General features: G+C 39.3%; 2 protein-coding genes across 5 annotated transcripts in view; one reads left to right on the top strand and one right to left on the bottom strand.

Moving 5' to 3' along the window:
• The window catches only part of KRR1 (KRR1 small subunit processome component), a 111,624-nt gene that overhangs the window by 86,676 nt on the left and 9,407 nt on the right, over positions 1–15,541 (top strand). Inside the window, exon 1 of one of the 2 annotated variants that reach the window (XM_060656935.2) lies at positions 12,871–12,977. The exons of the other annotated variant lie outside the window; for it this stretch is intronic. Within the exon in view, the coding sequence (XP_060512918.2) occupies positions 12,893–12,977 (85 nt within the window). The 5' untranslated portion in view covers positions 12,871–12,892. Of the gene's footprint in view, positions 1–12,870; positions 12,978–15,541 lie in introns of those variants that run through there. 2 annotated transcript variants of the gene reach the window in all.
• The window catches only part of GLIPR1 (GLI pathogenesis related 1), a 71,263-nt gene continuing 61,503 nt past the window's right edge, over positions 5,782–15,541 (bottom strand). The window contains exon 7 of one of the 3 annotated variants that reach the window (XM_060656943.3): positions 5,782–6,059. In XM_060656943.3, the coding sequence (XP_060512926.1) occupies positions 5,920–6,059 (140 nt within the window). In that variant the 3' untranslated portion in view covers positions 5,782–5,919. Of the gene's footprint in view, positions 6,099–6,399; positions 9,606–15,541 lie in introns of those variants that run through there. The other 2 variants (XM_060656946.3, XM_060656944.3) reach the window with 2 other exon arrangements.

Raw genomic sequence — 15,541 nt, 5'->3', positions numbered from 1 at the left:
CACGAGATCATGACCTGAGCCGAAGTCGGACGCTTAACCGACTGAGCCACCCAGGCGCCCCTAGTTTAATTTTTATTACAACCAATCATGTAAAATGTTATTTTTCCTACTTTACAATTGAGAAAATGGAATGAAGAAAAATTAAGTAACTTGACCAAGGACACACTGCCAACAGATTGCAGAGCTGGGATTCAAATGCAGGCCCTGGTCTTTTAATCCAGTATCTGCTCGTTCAGCAAAAAGAAAAATTTTAATTTTTTTAAGTTTATTTATTCTGAGAGAGAGAGAGAGAGAGAGAGAGAGAGCATGAGTGGAGGGAGGGCAGAGAGAAAGAGAGAGAGTATCCCTAGTAGGCTCCACACTGACAGTGTGTTAGCTCAATATGGGGCTCGAACCCACAAACCTGTGAGATCATGACCTGAGCTGAGATCAAGAGTCAGACCCTTAACTGACTAAGCCACCCAGGTGCCCCTTCAGCAAATATTTATTAAGTATGTACGATGGAAGGGATATTGTGTGAGAGGATGAAGAAGAAAAGAAAGTAAGTCAGAGTTCCTGCCTTCAAAGAAGTCAACACTGATTTTAAAAGAATATGGAAGTGCCTCAGCAGTAGATTTGTAGGATATCACAGAGAACCATGCTATGTATGAAAGAAGAGTGGTTTTCTACTTGGAATTTTCTTATGGGAAATGCCCTTTCTTCAGAGGAAAATCAGTAACTGAAACTTCCAAACACTTAAGACTATAAAATATACAGTTCCTTGTTTCTTTCCTAATTCAAACATTTTCATTGAGTGCAGCAATGGCCATGTCTCCAGGACTGTGTTAATAAACAGGGTGCAGGCCAGCACACCTATTCCTCCAATGCTAGTACATTCCGTCTTTACCTCCTCCAAAGCTGATAGAGTAGGAGGAAAATCACCTCCCTTATTAGATTTGTTTCAGTGTTAGCAAAGTTAACAGACATAAAGTCCCAAATGGGAAGGCACTCCCCCAAATCCTGAGTTGTGAGTATACACTCATACCAAGAAACTGCTAATTAGGTTGCCAACAATTAAACTGAACTGCAAGTAACTCAGAGGGATTATTTTTTCTTCCTTCCTTCCTTCCTTCCTTCCTTCCTTCCTTCCTTTTCTTTCTCTGTCTCTCTCTCTCTTTCTTTTCTTTTTCTGTTCTGTTCTTTTCTGTTCTTTTCTTTCTTCTCTTTCTTTTCCTTTTTTTTCTTTTTGTCTGTTAGTTTATTGCTGATGGATCAGAAAGGCAACCTTAGAAAGACAGTGACAATGCTATCCACATTACCCCCCTTCCAATTACAGTATCATTAACTGAAATAATCTTTTTGTTATGGTTGTTGTTATTTGTCTTCTCCAATTAGGAGGTAAGCACCATGATATCAGGGACCTTAACTTTCTCATTTAGCACTATGTAGTCCATGCCTAAAACTGTGCCAGGTGTATAATAAACAATTTTTTTGTTCAACAAATATTTACTTCTTTATTATTTTTTTAAAAATGTTTATTCATTTTGAGAGAGTGCATGCAAGCGGAGGAGGGGCAGAGAGAAGGAGAGAGAGAGAATCCCAAGCAGGCTCCATCCTGTCAATGCACAGCCTGACTCGGGCTGGAACTCGCAGACTGTGAGATCAGGACCTGAGCTGAAATGAAGAGTGAGACACTTAGCCGACTGAGCCATCCAGGTTTCCCCAACAAATATTTATTGAGCATGAGTGAGTGAGGGAAGGAAGGAATAAGTGCTCTAATTTTATTAGGACTTTTATGACACTAAAAACTGTATCCTCTAAAAACAAATTACCCCTCCATTTTACCAAAATATTTATTTCTCATTTCATTTCTCTGAAGGAATTTTCTGTCATTTAGCAAAGACAGGGCATTAAGAGATATATGACCCTATTTATTTATTTATTTATTTATTTATTTATTTATTCTTTTTTAATTTTTATTTTTTATGTTTTTAAATTTTTAAATATAATTTATTGTAGCTAACATAGAGTATACAGTGTGCTCTTGGCTTCAGGAGTAGATTCCCATGATTCATCGCTTACATACAATACCCAGTGCTCATCCCAACAGATGCCTTCCTCAGTGCCCATCACCCATTTTCCCCTCTCCCTTGCTGCCTCCCCCATAAACCCTCAGTTTGCTCTCTATATTTAAGAGTCTCTTATGGTTTGGCTCCCTCTCTCTTTGAAGTTATTTTTTACCTTCCCTTCATCATCTTCTGTTAAGTTTCTCAAATTCCATATATGAGTGAAAACTTACAATATCTGTCTTTCTCTGACTGACTTACTTCACTTAGCATAATACCCTCTAGTCCCATCCACGTTGTTGCAAATGGCAGGATTTCATTCTTTCTCATTGCCAAGTAGTATTCCATTGTATATATAAACCACATCTTTATCCATTCATCAGTTGATGGACATTTGGGCTCTTTCCATAATTTTGCTATTGTTGATAGTGCTGCTATAAACATTGGGGTCCATGTGCCTCTATGAATTAGCACTCCTGTATCCTTTGTGTAAATTCTTAGTAGTGCTATTGCTGGGTCATAGCATAATTCTGTTTTTAATTTTTTGAGAAACCTCCACACTGTTCACCAGTTTGCATTCCCACCAACGGTGCAAGAGGGTTCCCATTTTTCCACATCCTTGCCAACATCTATTGTTTCCTGAGCTATTAATTTTAGCCACTCTGACCAGTGTGAGGTGGTATCTCAATGTGGTTTTAATTTTATTTCTTTGATGATGAGCAACATTGAGCATCTTTTCATGTGACTGTTGGCCATCTGGATGTCTTCTTTGGAGAAGTGTCTATTCATGTCTTCTGCCCATTTCTTCACTAGATTATTTGATTTTGGGGTGTTAACTTTGGTAGGTTCTTTATAGATTTTGGATAATAACCCTTTATCCGATTTGTCATTTGCAAATACCTTCTTCCATTCAATCGGGTGACTTTTAGTTTTCCTGATTGTTTCCTTTGCAGTGCAGAAGCATTTTATCTTGATGAGGTCCTAATAGTTCATTTTTTGCTTTTATTTCCCTTGCCTTCGGACACGTATCAAGTAAGAAGTTGCTGTGGCTAAGGTCAAAGAGGTTGTTGCCTGTTTTCTCCTCTAAGATTTTGATGGGTTCCTATCTCACATTTAGGTCTTTCATCCATTTTGAGTTTATTTTTGTGTATGGTGTAAGAAAGTGGTCCAGGTTCACTCTTCTGCATGTTGCTGTTCAGTTGTCCCAGCACCATTTACTGAAGAGACTGTCTTTTTTCCATTGGATACTCTTTCCTGCTTTGCCAAAGAATAGTTGGGCATATATTTGTGAGTCCAATTCTGGGTTCTCTATTCTATTCCATTTATATGACCTTATTTTAAATGGTGATAATTGTTTCAAATATCTATTCCTGTGTAACAAACATCCTGAAAACATAGTGACTTAACACCACCAAATATTCATTAATTTTCCTATTTCTGTAATTAGGCTGGACAGTTATTTTGCTCCACACGGTAGGTACTAAAGCTGAAATGTCTAAGATTGCTTCTTCATGTTTTCATGTCCAGAACACAAGCAACGTTGACTGGAACATCTGAGAGCTGGCCCCGGGCATCTCTGTGTCTGTCTCTGTCTCTCTGTCCCTGTCTCTCTCTCTCTCTCTCTCTCTCTCTCTCTCTCTCTCTCTCTCTTCACATAGCTAGGTTGGACTTCCTCACAGTGAGGTGGTCTCAGGGTAGTTGAACTTCTTACCTTTCAGCTCTCTTCCAAGAAAGAGAAAGCACAAACTGCCACTCTTCCTGAAGGCTTGACTTGGAATTAGCAAAGTCCTATCCACAGTATCCTATTGGTCCAAGTAAGTCACAGGGCCAGACCAGATTCAGTGCGAGAAGGAATAGGCTCAATCTCTTGGTGTGAGTGTCATCCTTATATGAAGAGAGAAGGTGTCAATGGTGGCTATCTTTGGAGACTATAAACCACAATAATGAGGTGGTTCTCCCAAGGTTGCCTACCTAACTACATTGGAAATGCTGTGACTATGTAGAGGTATGTACCAGGCAGGGATGATGAACAAAGCAGTGTGTGGGATAGGAAGGTATGGCCTCCTTGCTCCTAACTTATGCTGCTGACATGTTGACATTACTTCCTTGCTTTGGTGTGGCAACAGCTCCAGCCAAGTCACTACTGCCAAATACTTGCCCATCTGTCCTCAAATATGACTAATTGCCACTATAATGATTCTTCAGCTTTATTAAACACCTGCCTTCTGCAAAACCAAATGAGATTCACAAAGACTTCTTCATTAATCATTGCAGCATCCCTGATGAGAGCTTGAAGGAAGTAGGTGTAGTCTCATTTTAGAAATGAAGAAAGTGCAACAAAGTGAAGCTCTAAGAAGGTTATCCAACATCGCACAGCTGGTTGACTAGAATAAAGGGGAGGGGCAGTGTGTGTGTATCAGACAGAGACAGGGACAGGGACAGAGACATACAGAGAGACAGAATGAGAGGGAGAATGAGAGAGAAAAAGTCCTCTCTGGGAAGGCAAGAAATAGAGCCATCAAAATCTTTTCTTCAGGGTGCCTGGGTGGCTTAATTGGTTGAGCGTCCAACTCTTGATTTCAGCTCAGGTCATGATCTCACGGTTCATAAGATCAAACTCCTTGTTGGGCTGTGCAATGACATTGCAGAACCTGTTTGGGATTTTCTTCCTCCCTCTCTCTCTGCCCCTCCCCTACTCTCTCTCTTTCTCTCTCAAAATAAATAAATATTTTTTTTAGAAATCATCTTTTCTTTTCCAACGCTATATGACAACCACTTAAGTGTCTTAACATGCTAACTGATTTCCAGAAGCAACAAACTTCTGCTATAATCAAACACTATGACTTGCCCCCCCCCCCCGCCGCCAAAATCATTGTAATGAGATTTAACCTGTATCATTTTCAAATCTGTTTTGTTTCCTTTTAGCTATACAGGCGCTTCTGCACTGATGAGTATAAGTTTCAAAGTTCTGTTGTGCAGATTAGATTAAAAGACATAGCACATAATGTGTGAGTAGTGGCTTATAATAGGCATCCAGTAAGTGGGAATGGTTATTATCACAAGTCTTTATTTTTTTTTAAGAAAGAGTGAAAGAGTGTGTGTGTGGGAGAGAGAGAGAGAGAGAGAGAGAGAGAGAGAGAGAGAGAGAGAAAGTGAATCTTAAGCAGGCTCTATGCTCAGTGTGGATCCTAGTGTGGGACTCAGTCACACAAACCGTGAGATCATGACCTGAACTGAAATCAATAGTCAAGCACTCAACCTACTGAGCCACCCAGATGCCTCTATCACAAGTTTTTGGATCTTAGGAATACTAGTATGTTAGTTGAAATAGGACTTTTAAAAGCCTTCTCTCTTTATTCTATACCTAGTGATTTTAAGAAACAACAGAGTTGATTAATAGTTACTAGGTCTGCATGTTATTAAACGCAGCTGAGTTTGTACATTCAGACCTAATCTGTGTGACCTTGCGCCAGTTGGTTAATATCTCTGGGCATTAGAATCCTCATCTGTAAATTAACGGAGCTGGACCAGATCATTTCTAAGGTTTTTTCCATCTTGGACATCTGCAGTTCCATGGAAAAAGCAAAAGCCTTTCAATTCTTCATTCAAGCCATCATCTATGAACATTTTGCCCTCTAGTGGCAAGAATCAAGGAAAACTATTCCTCCTGAGAAGAAGAAGTTTCTCATCCACATCCCTATTGAAATCTGATATATATATATATATATATTTGGTGAACACTTGTGCTTGCCTCAATATTGTTCCAGTTATGTCTATATAAAAATTACCCCTGAAGTTAACAGCTTTCAACAACAAACATTTATGAAGTTTCTGAGGGTCAGGAACTTAGCTGGTGCTGCGGGTTCAGTGTCTCTCAGGAGGCTACAGTCAAGGAGTCAGGCACGCTCTGGTCATCTGAAAGCTTGATCAGGCAGGAGGATGTGCTTCCCAGCTCCCTCACAAGGCTGGTGGCAGGTGGCTTCAGTTCCTTGCCTTTTGGATCTCTCCATAGGGCTGCTCAAGACAAGGCAACTTGTCACCTTCTAGGGCAAGCTATCAGAGAGAGAGAGAGAGAGAGAGAGAGAGAGAGAGAGAGAGAGAGAGAGAGAAACCTAGACAGAAGCTCCCATGTCTTTTACATACTAATTCAAAAGTTATATACCATGGATGAATGAACTAGAATCACATAGATTCAATACGAATAAACCTCAAAACAAACCATTCCATTAAAAAGCAAGTTGTAGGAGTACATACAGCATACATATGTATATAAATTTGTATACATTTAATATATACCTTGTATGTATATAACTAATATAAAATACTTATATAATTAATGTAATTATATACCAGTTTATTAATGTGTAATGTGTACATATGTCATATATAAAGCATTTATTTAAAGCCCACTTTATCTTGCTTAGAGATTATGTGTGTGGAGTAGCCATATAAACAAAAATCTTCATGGAAGTGATAGACACCTGTCTTGGCATAAGTGATCACCTCTGGTGGAAGAGGGGAGGGATGGGGTTAGGGAGGTGTACATAGGGGCTTTAACTGGCAGTATTTTATGTCTTAAATTTAATTATGACTACAAAAGTGTTTGTAGTAGGAGCACCTGGGTGGCCCAGTGCGTTAAGCATCTGACTCTGGATTTTGGCTCAGGTCATGATCTGAGTGGTTCATGGGATTGAGCCCCGCACCGGGCTCCACGCTCTCAGCTCGCTCTCAACTCAGCTTGGGATTCTCTCTCTCCCTCCCTCTCTCTCTGCCCCTCCCCCACACACTCTCTCAAAATAAATAAATAAACTTAAAAAGAAAAGGATTTGTTATATTAGTCTATCTGCATTTTAGTAAGTCTGATATGGTTCTTACAAACCAAAACATCTAGTTATTGTTTCTAGAAAAGAAAAGAGAGAAACAAGACTCTGGAGTGACTTCATTTTGCATATGGATGAGATTTTATTATACAAATATTTATGTAAATCTGGGGCCAAAATTCTAAAATGTTAACGCTAATTAAATTTAGGCAGGGGGGTCTTGGATGATGGTTGCATTGTTCCTTGCAGTTTCCTTTTTTATTCTTTTCAAAATTAAAAGAAAAAAATATAGCCATTTCCTGTAGGGAAATATGCTACATGAGAGAATAATATTATAAGAAGGGGTTATGCCAAGTCAACACAATTACAGCAGATCACTGTTTCAGTATCACCACATGTGCCTAGAGAAGTATAAATCAACCTAACAGACCAGTCAATGCATTTTAGAATCCTCACAGCAAATATAGAGGGTTATTACGCATACATACACTAAATAAAATGTTAGTACATAACTCCTCCATCTATCTTGAGACTGGATCTAAGTAATTCTTTAAGTATGTGGCTTCTTTTAATGGAATGGTGGCATGGGAATGAGAGATGGTGATGGATAAAACCTGAAAATCCATTAATCCCCTGTATAATTCACTCAACTTACTGTAGTACACATTGTGTGTTTTTGTCCCTCCAGCCAACATCCATTCCCCTTCTTGTGGCACAGCTCTCAACTACTCCTTAGAACTCATTCCTTCCCATTCCAGGCCCACATGGTTTATGTGGGTGTGGCCCACCTCTGGCTCTAGCATGTGATCCAGAACTGCTCACTGAGAATCTTCCTGGGACTTTGGATGGAATTCTTGGGGAAAAAGAAACTCTTCTTCTGTTGAGGTTTCATTCTGAGCTGCTGACAGATATCTTTGCTTCAGAATAAAGACAGCACAGAAAAAGCAGAGCCAAAAGATGGAAGGACACACACACACACACACACACACACACACACACACACACGCACACAGAATGAGCGGGGTGGGGGGGAGAGATCTTGAGATCATGATAAAGAGCATGAATGTCACTATGACATTGTTAAGGTACTAGGTCCAGTTTCTAGGTATGTAGGACAATAAATCCTCTTTTTCACATGTTTGAATTTCTATGACTTGCAGTAAAAGGAATCTTGAAAAGTATACTTACATGCAAGTATTAAAACATACTAAAACTCTAATTCAACCTCCCCTGAAGAACTCCAAGAGCGGGGGACTTGAGTGCTCATAAGATCAGATCCAAGCTTCTGAGACACTCCTCCCCTTGCTTTAAGGCAAGGGTCCCTAACCTGATATCTTGACTCTCTAGGGGTATTATGAAAGAGTGTGACAGATATATGAACATCCCATCAAACTTTGGGTAAAATGATGTGGGTGCCCAAATATATGTGCTTTTCTGGGGAAAGGGTCCATTGATTTCATCACATTAGTAAAGGGACTGGTAAACCAAAAGATATTAAAATCATTGATAGATGGTCAAAAGCAAAAGTGCAGTGTTAAACTCTGAATTTCCATGTCTCTAAGTGTATCAGATAGCTTGACTTCTTTAATTTGAGATTTTGAAATAGTGGAGAAGCCATGTCACCATCTTGTTAACATCATGAAAAGATTGTTTAAAGATAAACCCATTAAGTGCTTGAAATACGTCTTCTAAAAAGTTCCTTTCATTGGGGACCATCTGTGGTTACCACCATCTGAAGGATGGGAGAGGCATATAGATTTAACAAATGATTAGAAATCCGCTTCCTAGAAAAGTTCACATATTCCCTCGGTGTCCTGTAAACAAATAAAAGACTGTATTTTGTTTGTTCTATTTGCATAAAATAATAATCCTCAGCAGTATCAATACATTTCACGTGCCACTGATTAAATCTTGAATATTCATGCATGCATTAAAAAGCCTTCTGTTGCTATGGTGGAACCTCATATTATGAAATGTGTTCCAGCTTTCCTTTAGGGAGAAGAATATTATAACTGAAAATTAAATCAAAGCTGTTGCTTATCAATAAGAACAATCAAGAAGAGAAAGAGGGGAGATTGCCTTGGAAATAGTAGCAGAGGCCCAATGAAATATTAATGTTCTGTGGGCCTGGGGCCCAGAGAGACTAATATTCAAGCAGTAATGAGTGTCTTTAGACCTCAAGCATCCACTGTATGTATCAGTATGATTGTTTGTTTGAGTAATGAGACAACAGAATTCCAGAATGACAGGGACAGAGTTGAGGGAAATGGAGCAGGATTGCTCACCGAGGAGCCCAGCATAATAATGAACAGCCAGCTGGAGACTTTGGCTTTTGATAGCAGGCAAGTTCTACTCTAGGTAGGTAAAATGTGAGAAGTAACTTTGCTTTAATTGCATGCCCTGGTTAGAAGTAAAGCCCTTACTAACCCTTTGAAGTAGAATCACAGAAATTAAGAATGTCTGCAGACCCAGGTTTCTCAACCTTGGCACTATTGACATTTTGGGGCCGGATAATCCTTTGTTGTCTTGGGCCCTACCCCAGACCTACTGAACTATAAACTGGGGGAATAGGATCATCCCTCCACATGATTCTGAGGTTGGCTAAAGTTGAAGAAACAGTAATCTAGGAGCTCCTGGGTGGCTCAGTTAGTTCAGAGTCCAGCTGTTGATCTCAGCTCAGGTCTTGATCTCAGGGTCTTGAGTTCAAGACCCACATTGGGCTCCATGCTGGGTGTGAAGCCTGCTTAAAAAAAAAAAAAAAAAAGAAACAAAGAAAAAAACCCAGTAATATAACAACATTCTCATTTTACAACTGAAGAAACAGAGGTGGTTAAGTGCTTACTCAAGCTGGGTGGCAACCAAAGCCATACATCGTATCTCCATATCTACAGAGTTTGCTAAACAGGGCCTTGCAGGAAGAGGTTGATATCCTGCAAGGATATTTCATTCCAACACCATGACATATGAAACATTTTGCTGCACAGCAAACATTCCAGGACTGGCTGAATATGTTTCTCAAATTTGGTCTCTCTCCTAGATTCCCAGGTTTTCTAAGTTTTCATGCAGAATCCTTTACTTTTGCTGACATTATTTTTCTAAAGACTATTAATTTTTACCTATTTTGTTTAGTCTTTCTGCCTACTTGCTTTTTCTTTTTTAACTACCTTCATCCCTAAGGTAGCCAGCCTTAAAACCTTAATGTATAGCCTTCCAAATCCTTTTTCATTATACAATCACATACAAACATATTCATATATATGTACACATATGCATATTATTATTATATCTAGCATATAAAACCAAGTGTTTAGAACAGAAGCTAAAGCATTATAGAGGCTCAATATTTATTGAATGAATGGTTTGCTTTATAAAAATTGGATAATTATATAAATCATATATAATTATAATAAATAATAATGTTATTTACATTATACTGTTTCTGGCTTTTATTACTCAATATCTCTAGGTAATCTCTTCATTAGATTTAATTAATTCTTATGAATGGTTGCATAATATTTTACCACTATCAAAGTAACATCAATTTATTTAACTACATCTCTACTTGATTGTCAGGATGCTTTTACTTTTTTGTCACTATAAATAAATAATGGCTAACAGTTACTGGGTATGTGCCACATGTGAAGCATTCTTTTTTAGCCTTTTACATGTATAAAGTCACTGAGTTAAGGTTATTTTTCCTGTTATAGGAAACTGAACAGGGGTGGGTAAGAAGCTTAGCCATGGTTATGTAGCCAGTGGGCAACAAATTCTTCAGTGTGGCCCCATTGTCCCTCTCACTGCATTACTTCTATACAAGCCAGTAATCAACACAGGTATACATGGATCCTAATGGAATGGTGCTTTACTTCTAGTTGACAGTGTCCCACGAGTGGAATTACTGTGGAAGAATATGTGTATATTTTATAGATTGCTTTGCAAAAAGGCAGTGACAGTTTGCATTTTCACCAGCAGTGTAAAATACTCTTTCGCAGATTATCATTTAATATATATATATTTATTATTTATTTCATTATATGTGTGTGTGTGTGTGTGTGTGTGTGTGTGTGTGTGTGTGTTATTGTTTCTTTTTTGCTAATCTAGTGGGTGAGAAGTGATATTTCACTGTTACATTTATATGCTTTTTGGACAGTAGTGGGGTTGAGCATCATATCTTTATCAGCTATTTGTATTTATTCTACTACAAGTCCATAGGCTACAGGGTGGGCCAGCAGGCTGGAGATCCAGAGAAGAGCTAATGCCACTCAAATTCAAAAGCTATGAGGCTGAAAACCCAGTTTCCCTTCCAACACATTTGTAACAGCTAATCCTTTTAGTAACTTTTCTGGAGATGCTAATGGTCAGACTGCCTGGACTTAATTTCTAACTCACCACTGATTAGTGACTGAGTTCCTTAAAATAACAGTAATAAAAATCAGCTTCACAGGGTTCCTGGGAACACTGGAAGAATTGCTTCTTACTTTATAACTTTTGCCTATTGTTATTTGGGATTTGTCATTGCTTTTTTAAAAAATATTTTATTTTTAAGTAATCTCTCCACCCATCATGGGACTTGAACTCACAACACCAAGATCAAGAGTCCCACGGTCTACTGACTGAGCCAGTCAGGTGCCCCAGGATTTTTCACTGCTTTTTGAGTAAATTGTAAGAATATAGGGATGAAATCCTGGCCTTCCACTTATAAGACCCACAGAAAAAAATTTTTTTAACAAAATCATGTGTCTTGGGACCTTCTGTCCCTTATTAACACTCTGTTTTATATATGTACCTTATATACAACAATCTAGATTTTTATGAAAGACACACAATGGGTGAATTTCAAATAAATGTTCCGAGTTTCACTAATGCAAGAAATTCAACCTATCAAAGTCTTTCCCTATTCGTCCTACAGACAATTTTAGAAATGACAAGCAATAAGATCAGTCATTAAAATAAGTTTCATCTTTAGCATGTCTAAGAATTTTTAGATTTTTAGAAATGTAAAAAATTGTAGTAGTGATGAACCTCACATCTTGAAGTCAGCCATATACAGTGCTGAGGTAGTCATTTTGGGAGATCTTAGGCTAGGTGAAATACTTCATAAGTGTCACTTAATTACTATCCCTCTGGCTTAGAAAGAGAAATACCAAGACCCTAGAAAATTACCATCAGAAACAAAGACTTTTAAAACTTATTTTACAAAAAATTATCAATCTGAGAGAGTTGTGTTTGTTTTAATGCTGTTTTAAGAATTAGAAATGCAGGGGTGCCTAGATGCCCTGGGTGCCTTAAGCATCTGACTTCGGCTCAAGTCATGATCTCATGGTTCCTGGATACAGGCCCTGCCTTGGGCTCTGTGCTGACAGCTCAGAACCTGGAGCCTGCTTTGGATTCTGTGTCTCCCCCGGTCTCTGCCCTTTCCCCCACTGGTGCATGCTCTCTCTCTCTCTCAAAAAGAAACATATAAAAATAAGTAAATAATTGGAAATGCAAATAAAGTGCCTGACCCAAAGTAGTCTCACAATAAGTGGTAGCTATTAACCGCCACTCCCGGCTGTCAAGGACCATGTATTTTCGTATTTGGATCTCTTCCCAACGCCTACTACTTATTTGCGGATCGTAAAGATATTTATCGGATAAATGAGTGAATGACATCAGGAACAGGCCAGTTGCACTCTGTGGCCAAATCCTGGAGTCCGGGATCCTAAATTACACAGTGGGGCAGAAAGAACACTCTGGGTAAGAAGGCCTCCAACTTGCCCATAGTGCTGAACTACAATTCCCAGCATGCAACCAAACGCCGTGGTTGCAGTGCATCCCAGAAAATAAATCTCCGGCTTTCCATTGGCCACGCAGGAGAAACGCTTGTAGTTTGCACAAATACGCGCGCTCTAGCGTACGTACGCACGGAGATTGCGCAGATCTCCCGTCTGAGCTCTGCGGAACTCATTTTGAAAGCATTTTCAAGACTAAAATCCGGTAGGATTTAAAAACAGTTCCACTTCCGGTAACACCGGAAGCAATTTGAAGATGGCGTCCTCCTCTTCAAGCGGGCAAGCCAACGCGGAGGGGAAAAGTGAATTTCGTAACAAGAGGCCGAAGCCGGAGAACCGAGGTGAGGTTGAGGGAGAACCGAAGCCTGATATTTGGGTATTGAGTTGCGATTGTTTTCTTTGGCTGTCTGGGGACGTGTAACGCTACCTTGAGTCTGCTTTGTGAAGTTGAGTACCTGTCATTGCTGACGACTGGCGATGTTGGCCAGGCCTGCGGGACCGACTGGCGGGTATGGTGCCAGCCACGTGTTCCTGACCGCTTTTGCTAGAGGCCTTTCAAAGTGAAGATATTACAGAGTTTGTTTTCTGTAAAATGAGGAGGATTAAGAAATTGTGGAGGGCGCTGCGGGACCTTATACTTGCTTTAAGGCGGGGGCTGCAAGTTGACAAAATGAGGGGTGGAATGAAGTAGGTATAGGAGGGCCTTATGTATGTTATTGAATGCCGATAAAGGAAGCGTCTGATGTACAAGTGGCTGATAATGAAGCAGCTGATAATGAAGGAGTGAGACAGACATAGAGATACGGAGCAGGAGGTATCTGGCGTGTTCTTAACGCTAGTTTGCCTGTTAGTGAAGAAATTTTGGAACATTTATCATTATTCCTCTTGGTCAGATGGCTAAAATATTAGACGACACAGCTCGCACTGTGTCTTCACAGACTTTAGACCGCCTTACTTTTAAATTGCCGTCTTGCTTTGTAGTCTGTTTTCGTACATTTTCTACAGTGTGAAGGACAGGAAGAGGGGATAGGGAAGTAGCTCAAGACCTGAGCAACCAATCTTGTTTTAAGTGTTCAAAACCTTGGACTGTCATTCTGTAGGCATTAGGGAGGTATTAAAGGAGTTTTGTTGCTGTTTTTAATTACGCAACGTACACGGAGTACTGTATGTGTACAGCTTGAAGAATAAAACCTACACGTTCTGGAGAAAGAACCATTACGCAGAAGCAGCATCACCATAATGCAAACCCCTCTAGCAGCACCTCTCAGATCATATTCTTTGCCCTTACAGGACGTGAAGTGACCATTCTGAATCGTGTTAGCAGTTTCTATTCTCTTCGTAATCTTTCCAACTATGCACAAAATGGTTTGGCTTTGTCAGTTTTTGAATTTTATATGAATGCAAGAGGGCTGTAGACATTGTTCACATTGTTCTTAGGCTTAACTTTGTTTTTCTTATTCAGTCAAGAAGATACTGGTAGCTGTAGTTTATTCTTTTCATTTGCTGTTGACATTTCCTTCTGTGAACATACACATATCTGTATTTTCAGTCTACTGTTGGTGGACATTTGGATTGTTCGCATTGTTTGCTATTACAAGCAGTGCTCCTATAAACATCTTTTATGTCTCGCCTAATTTGCATGTTGAAGAGTTTCTCCAGATTATGTACGTGGAATTGGAATCCGTGAAGGTTAGGGTATGTGGAGGTAATACTAAATCTTTCTCAAAGGGGTTGTGCCAGTTTATGCTCCCACTAGCAGTGGATGAGAGTTGTCATTGCTCTACGTCCCACACGAACACTTGATATTATCTGAATTTCAAATTTTTGTCATTTTGGTAAGTATGAAATGGTGTCTGGCTGGGGTTTTAATTTGAACTTTCCTTATTACACATCTTTTTACGTTTCGGGGCTATTTACACCCACTCTATTGTGAAACTCCTGTATATTTCTTTGGCCAGTTTTTTGTTTGTTTAATTTGTAGCTGTTTAATTTGTTTTTTGTTTAATCTGTAGCTGTCAAAATGTTTAAACCAGGTAGGGACTTGGGAAGATAATACATTTTAAGTAATCACAGTTGTAGAATTTGAGGTTTTGTTTTTGTTTTTATTGTTGTTGTTGTTTAGGATATTGGGAAGTGAATAATATATGAAGACTAATTCTCTGTGATTTGAACCAGAAATAGCAAAGTAGATACGAGTATTAGAAACGAAGCAAGTTTATGTGTGGTGGAGAACATGAACTACGTAGGCCCTTTTCTCAGACTTAGTGTGCATAAGAATCTCCTAGTGAGATTATTAAAACACAGATTCTTGGGCCTCATCCCAGAGATTCAGAATTGTTAGGTCTGAGCTGGAGCCCAAGAACTGGACATTTTTTAAAGTTTATTTATTTATTTTGAGAGAGAGAGACAGAGAGAGAACCAGCGAGGGAGGGGCAGAGAGAGGAGGACAGAGGATCTGAAGCAGGCTCCATGCTAATAACAGAGAGCCTGATGTGGGGCTCTAACTCTGGAACCATGAGACCATGATGTGAGTCGGAGGCTTAACCAACTGAGCAACCCAGGGGCCCCAAGAATTGCATTTTTGACAAACCCCTAGTTTATGCTGATGCTGCAGGCCTGTGGTTCATAATTTCGAGTAGTACTAAATGAAAGCATAGCTGTTAGATTTAAGAGATTGCTAAAATCCAGGACCAGGAGTTTTAATAAATGATGTGGGAGATCATTTATGGCGTTTAGGAGGCATTTTGTTTTATTGATAGGAGACCTAGACTGTATCACCTTTGCGTCCCCTTAGGCAAGTCACTAATATTTTCGGACTGAATGTCTTTTATAAAATGACAGTTGTCATGAAAGATGTACAGAAATAGGCATATGAAACCCCTTTGGGAAGCCTAAAACTCTTTAC

Source organism: Panthera onca, chromosome B4 (genome assembly GCF_046562875.1).
Source record: "Panthera onca isolate mPanOnc1 chromosome B4, mPanOnc1 haplotype 2, whole genome shotgun sequence".
Classification (NCBI taxonomy): Eukaryota; Metazoa; Chordata; class Mammalia; order Carnivora; family Felidae; genus Panthera; species Panthera onca.
This window is presented reverse-complemented; position numbering and strand designations above follow the sequence as displayed.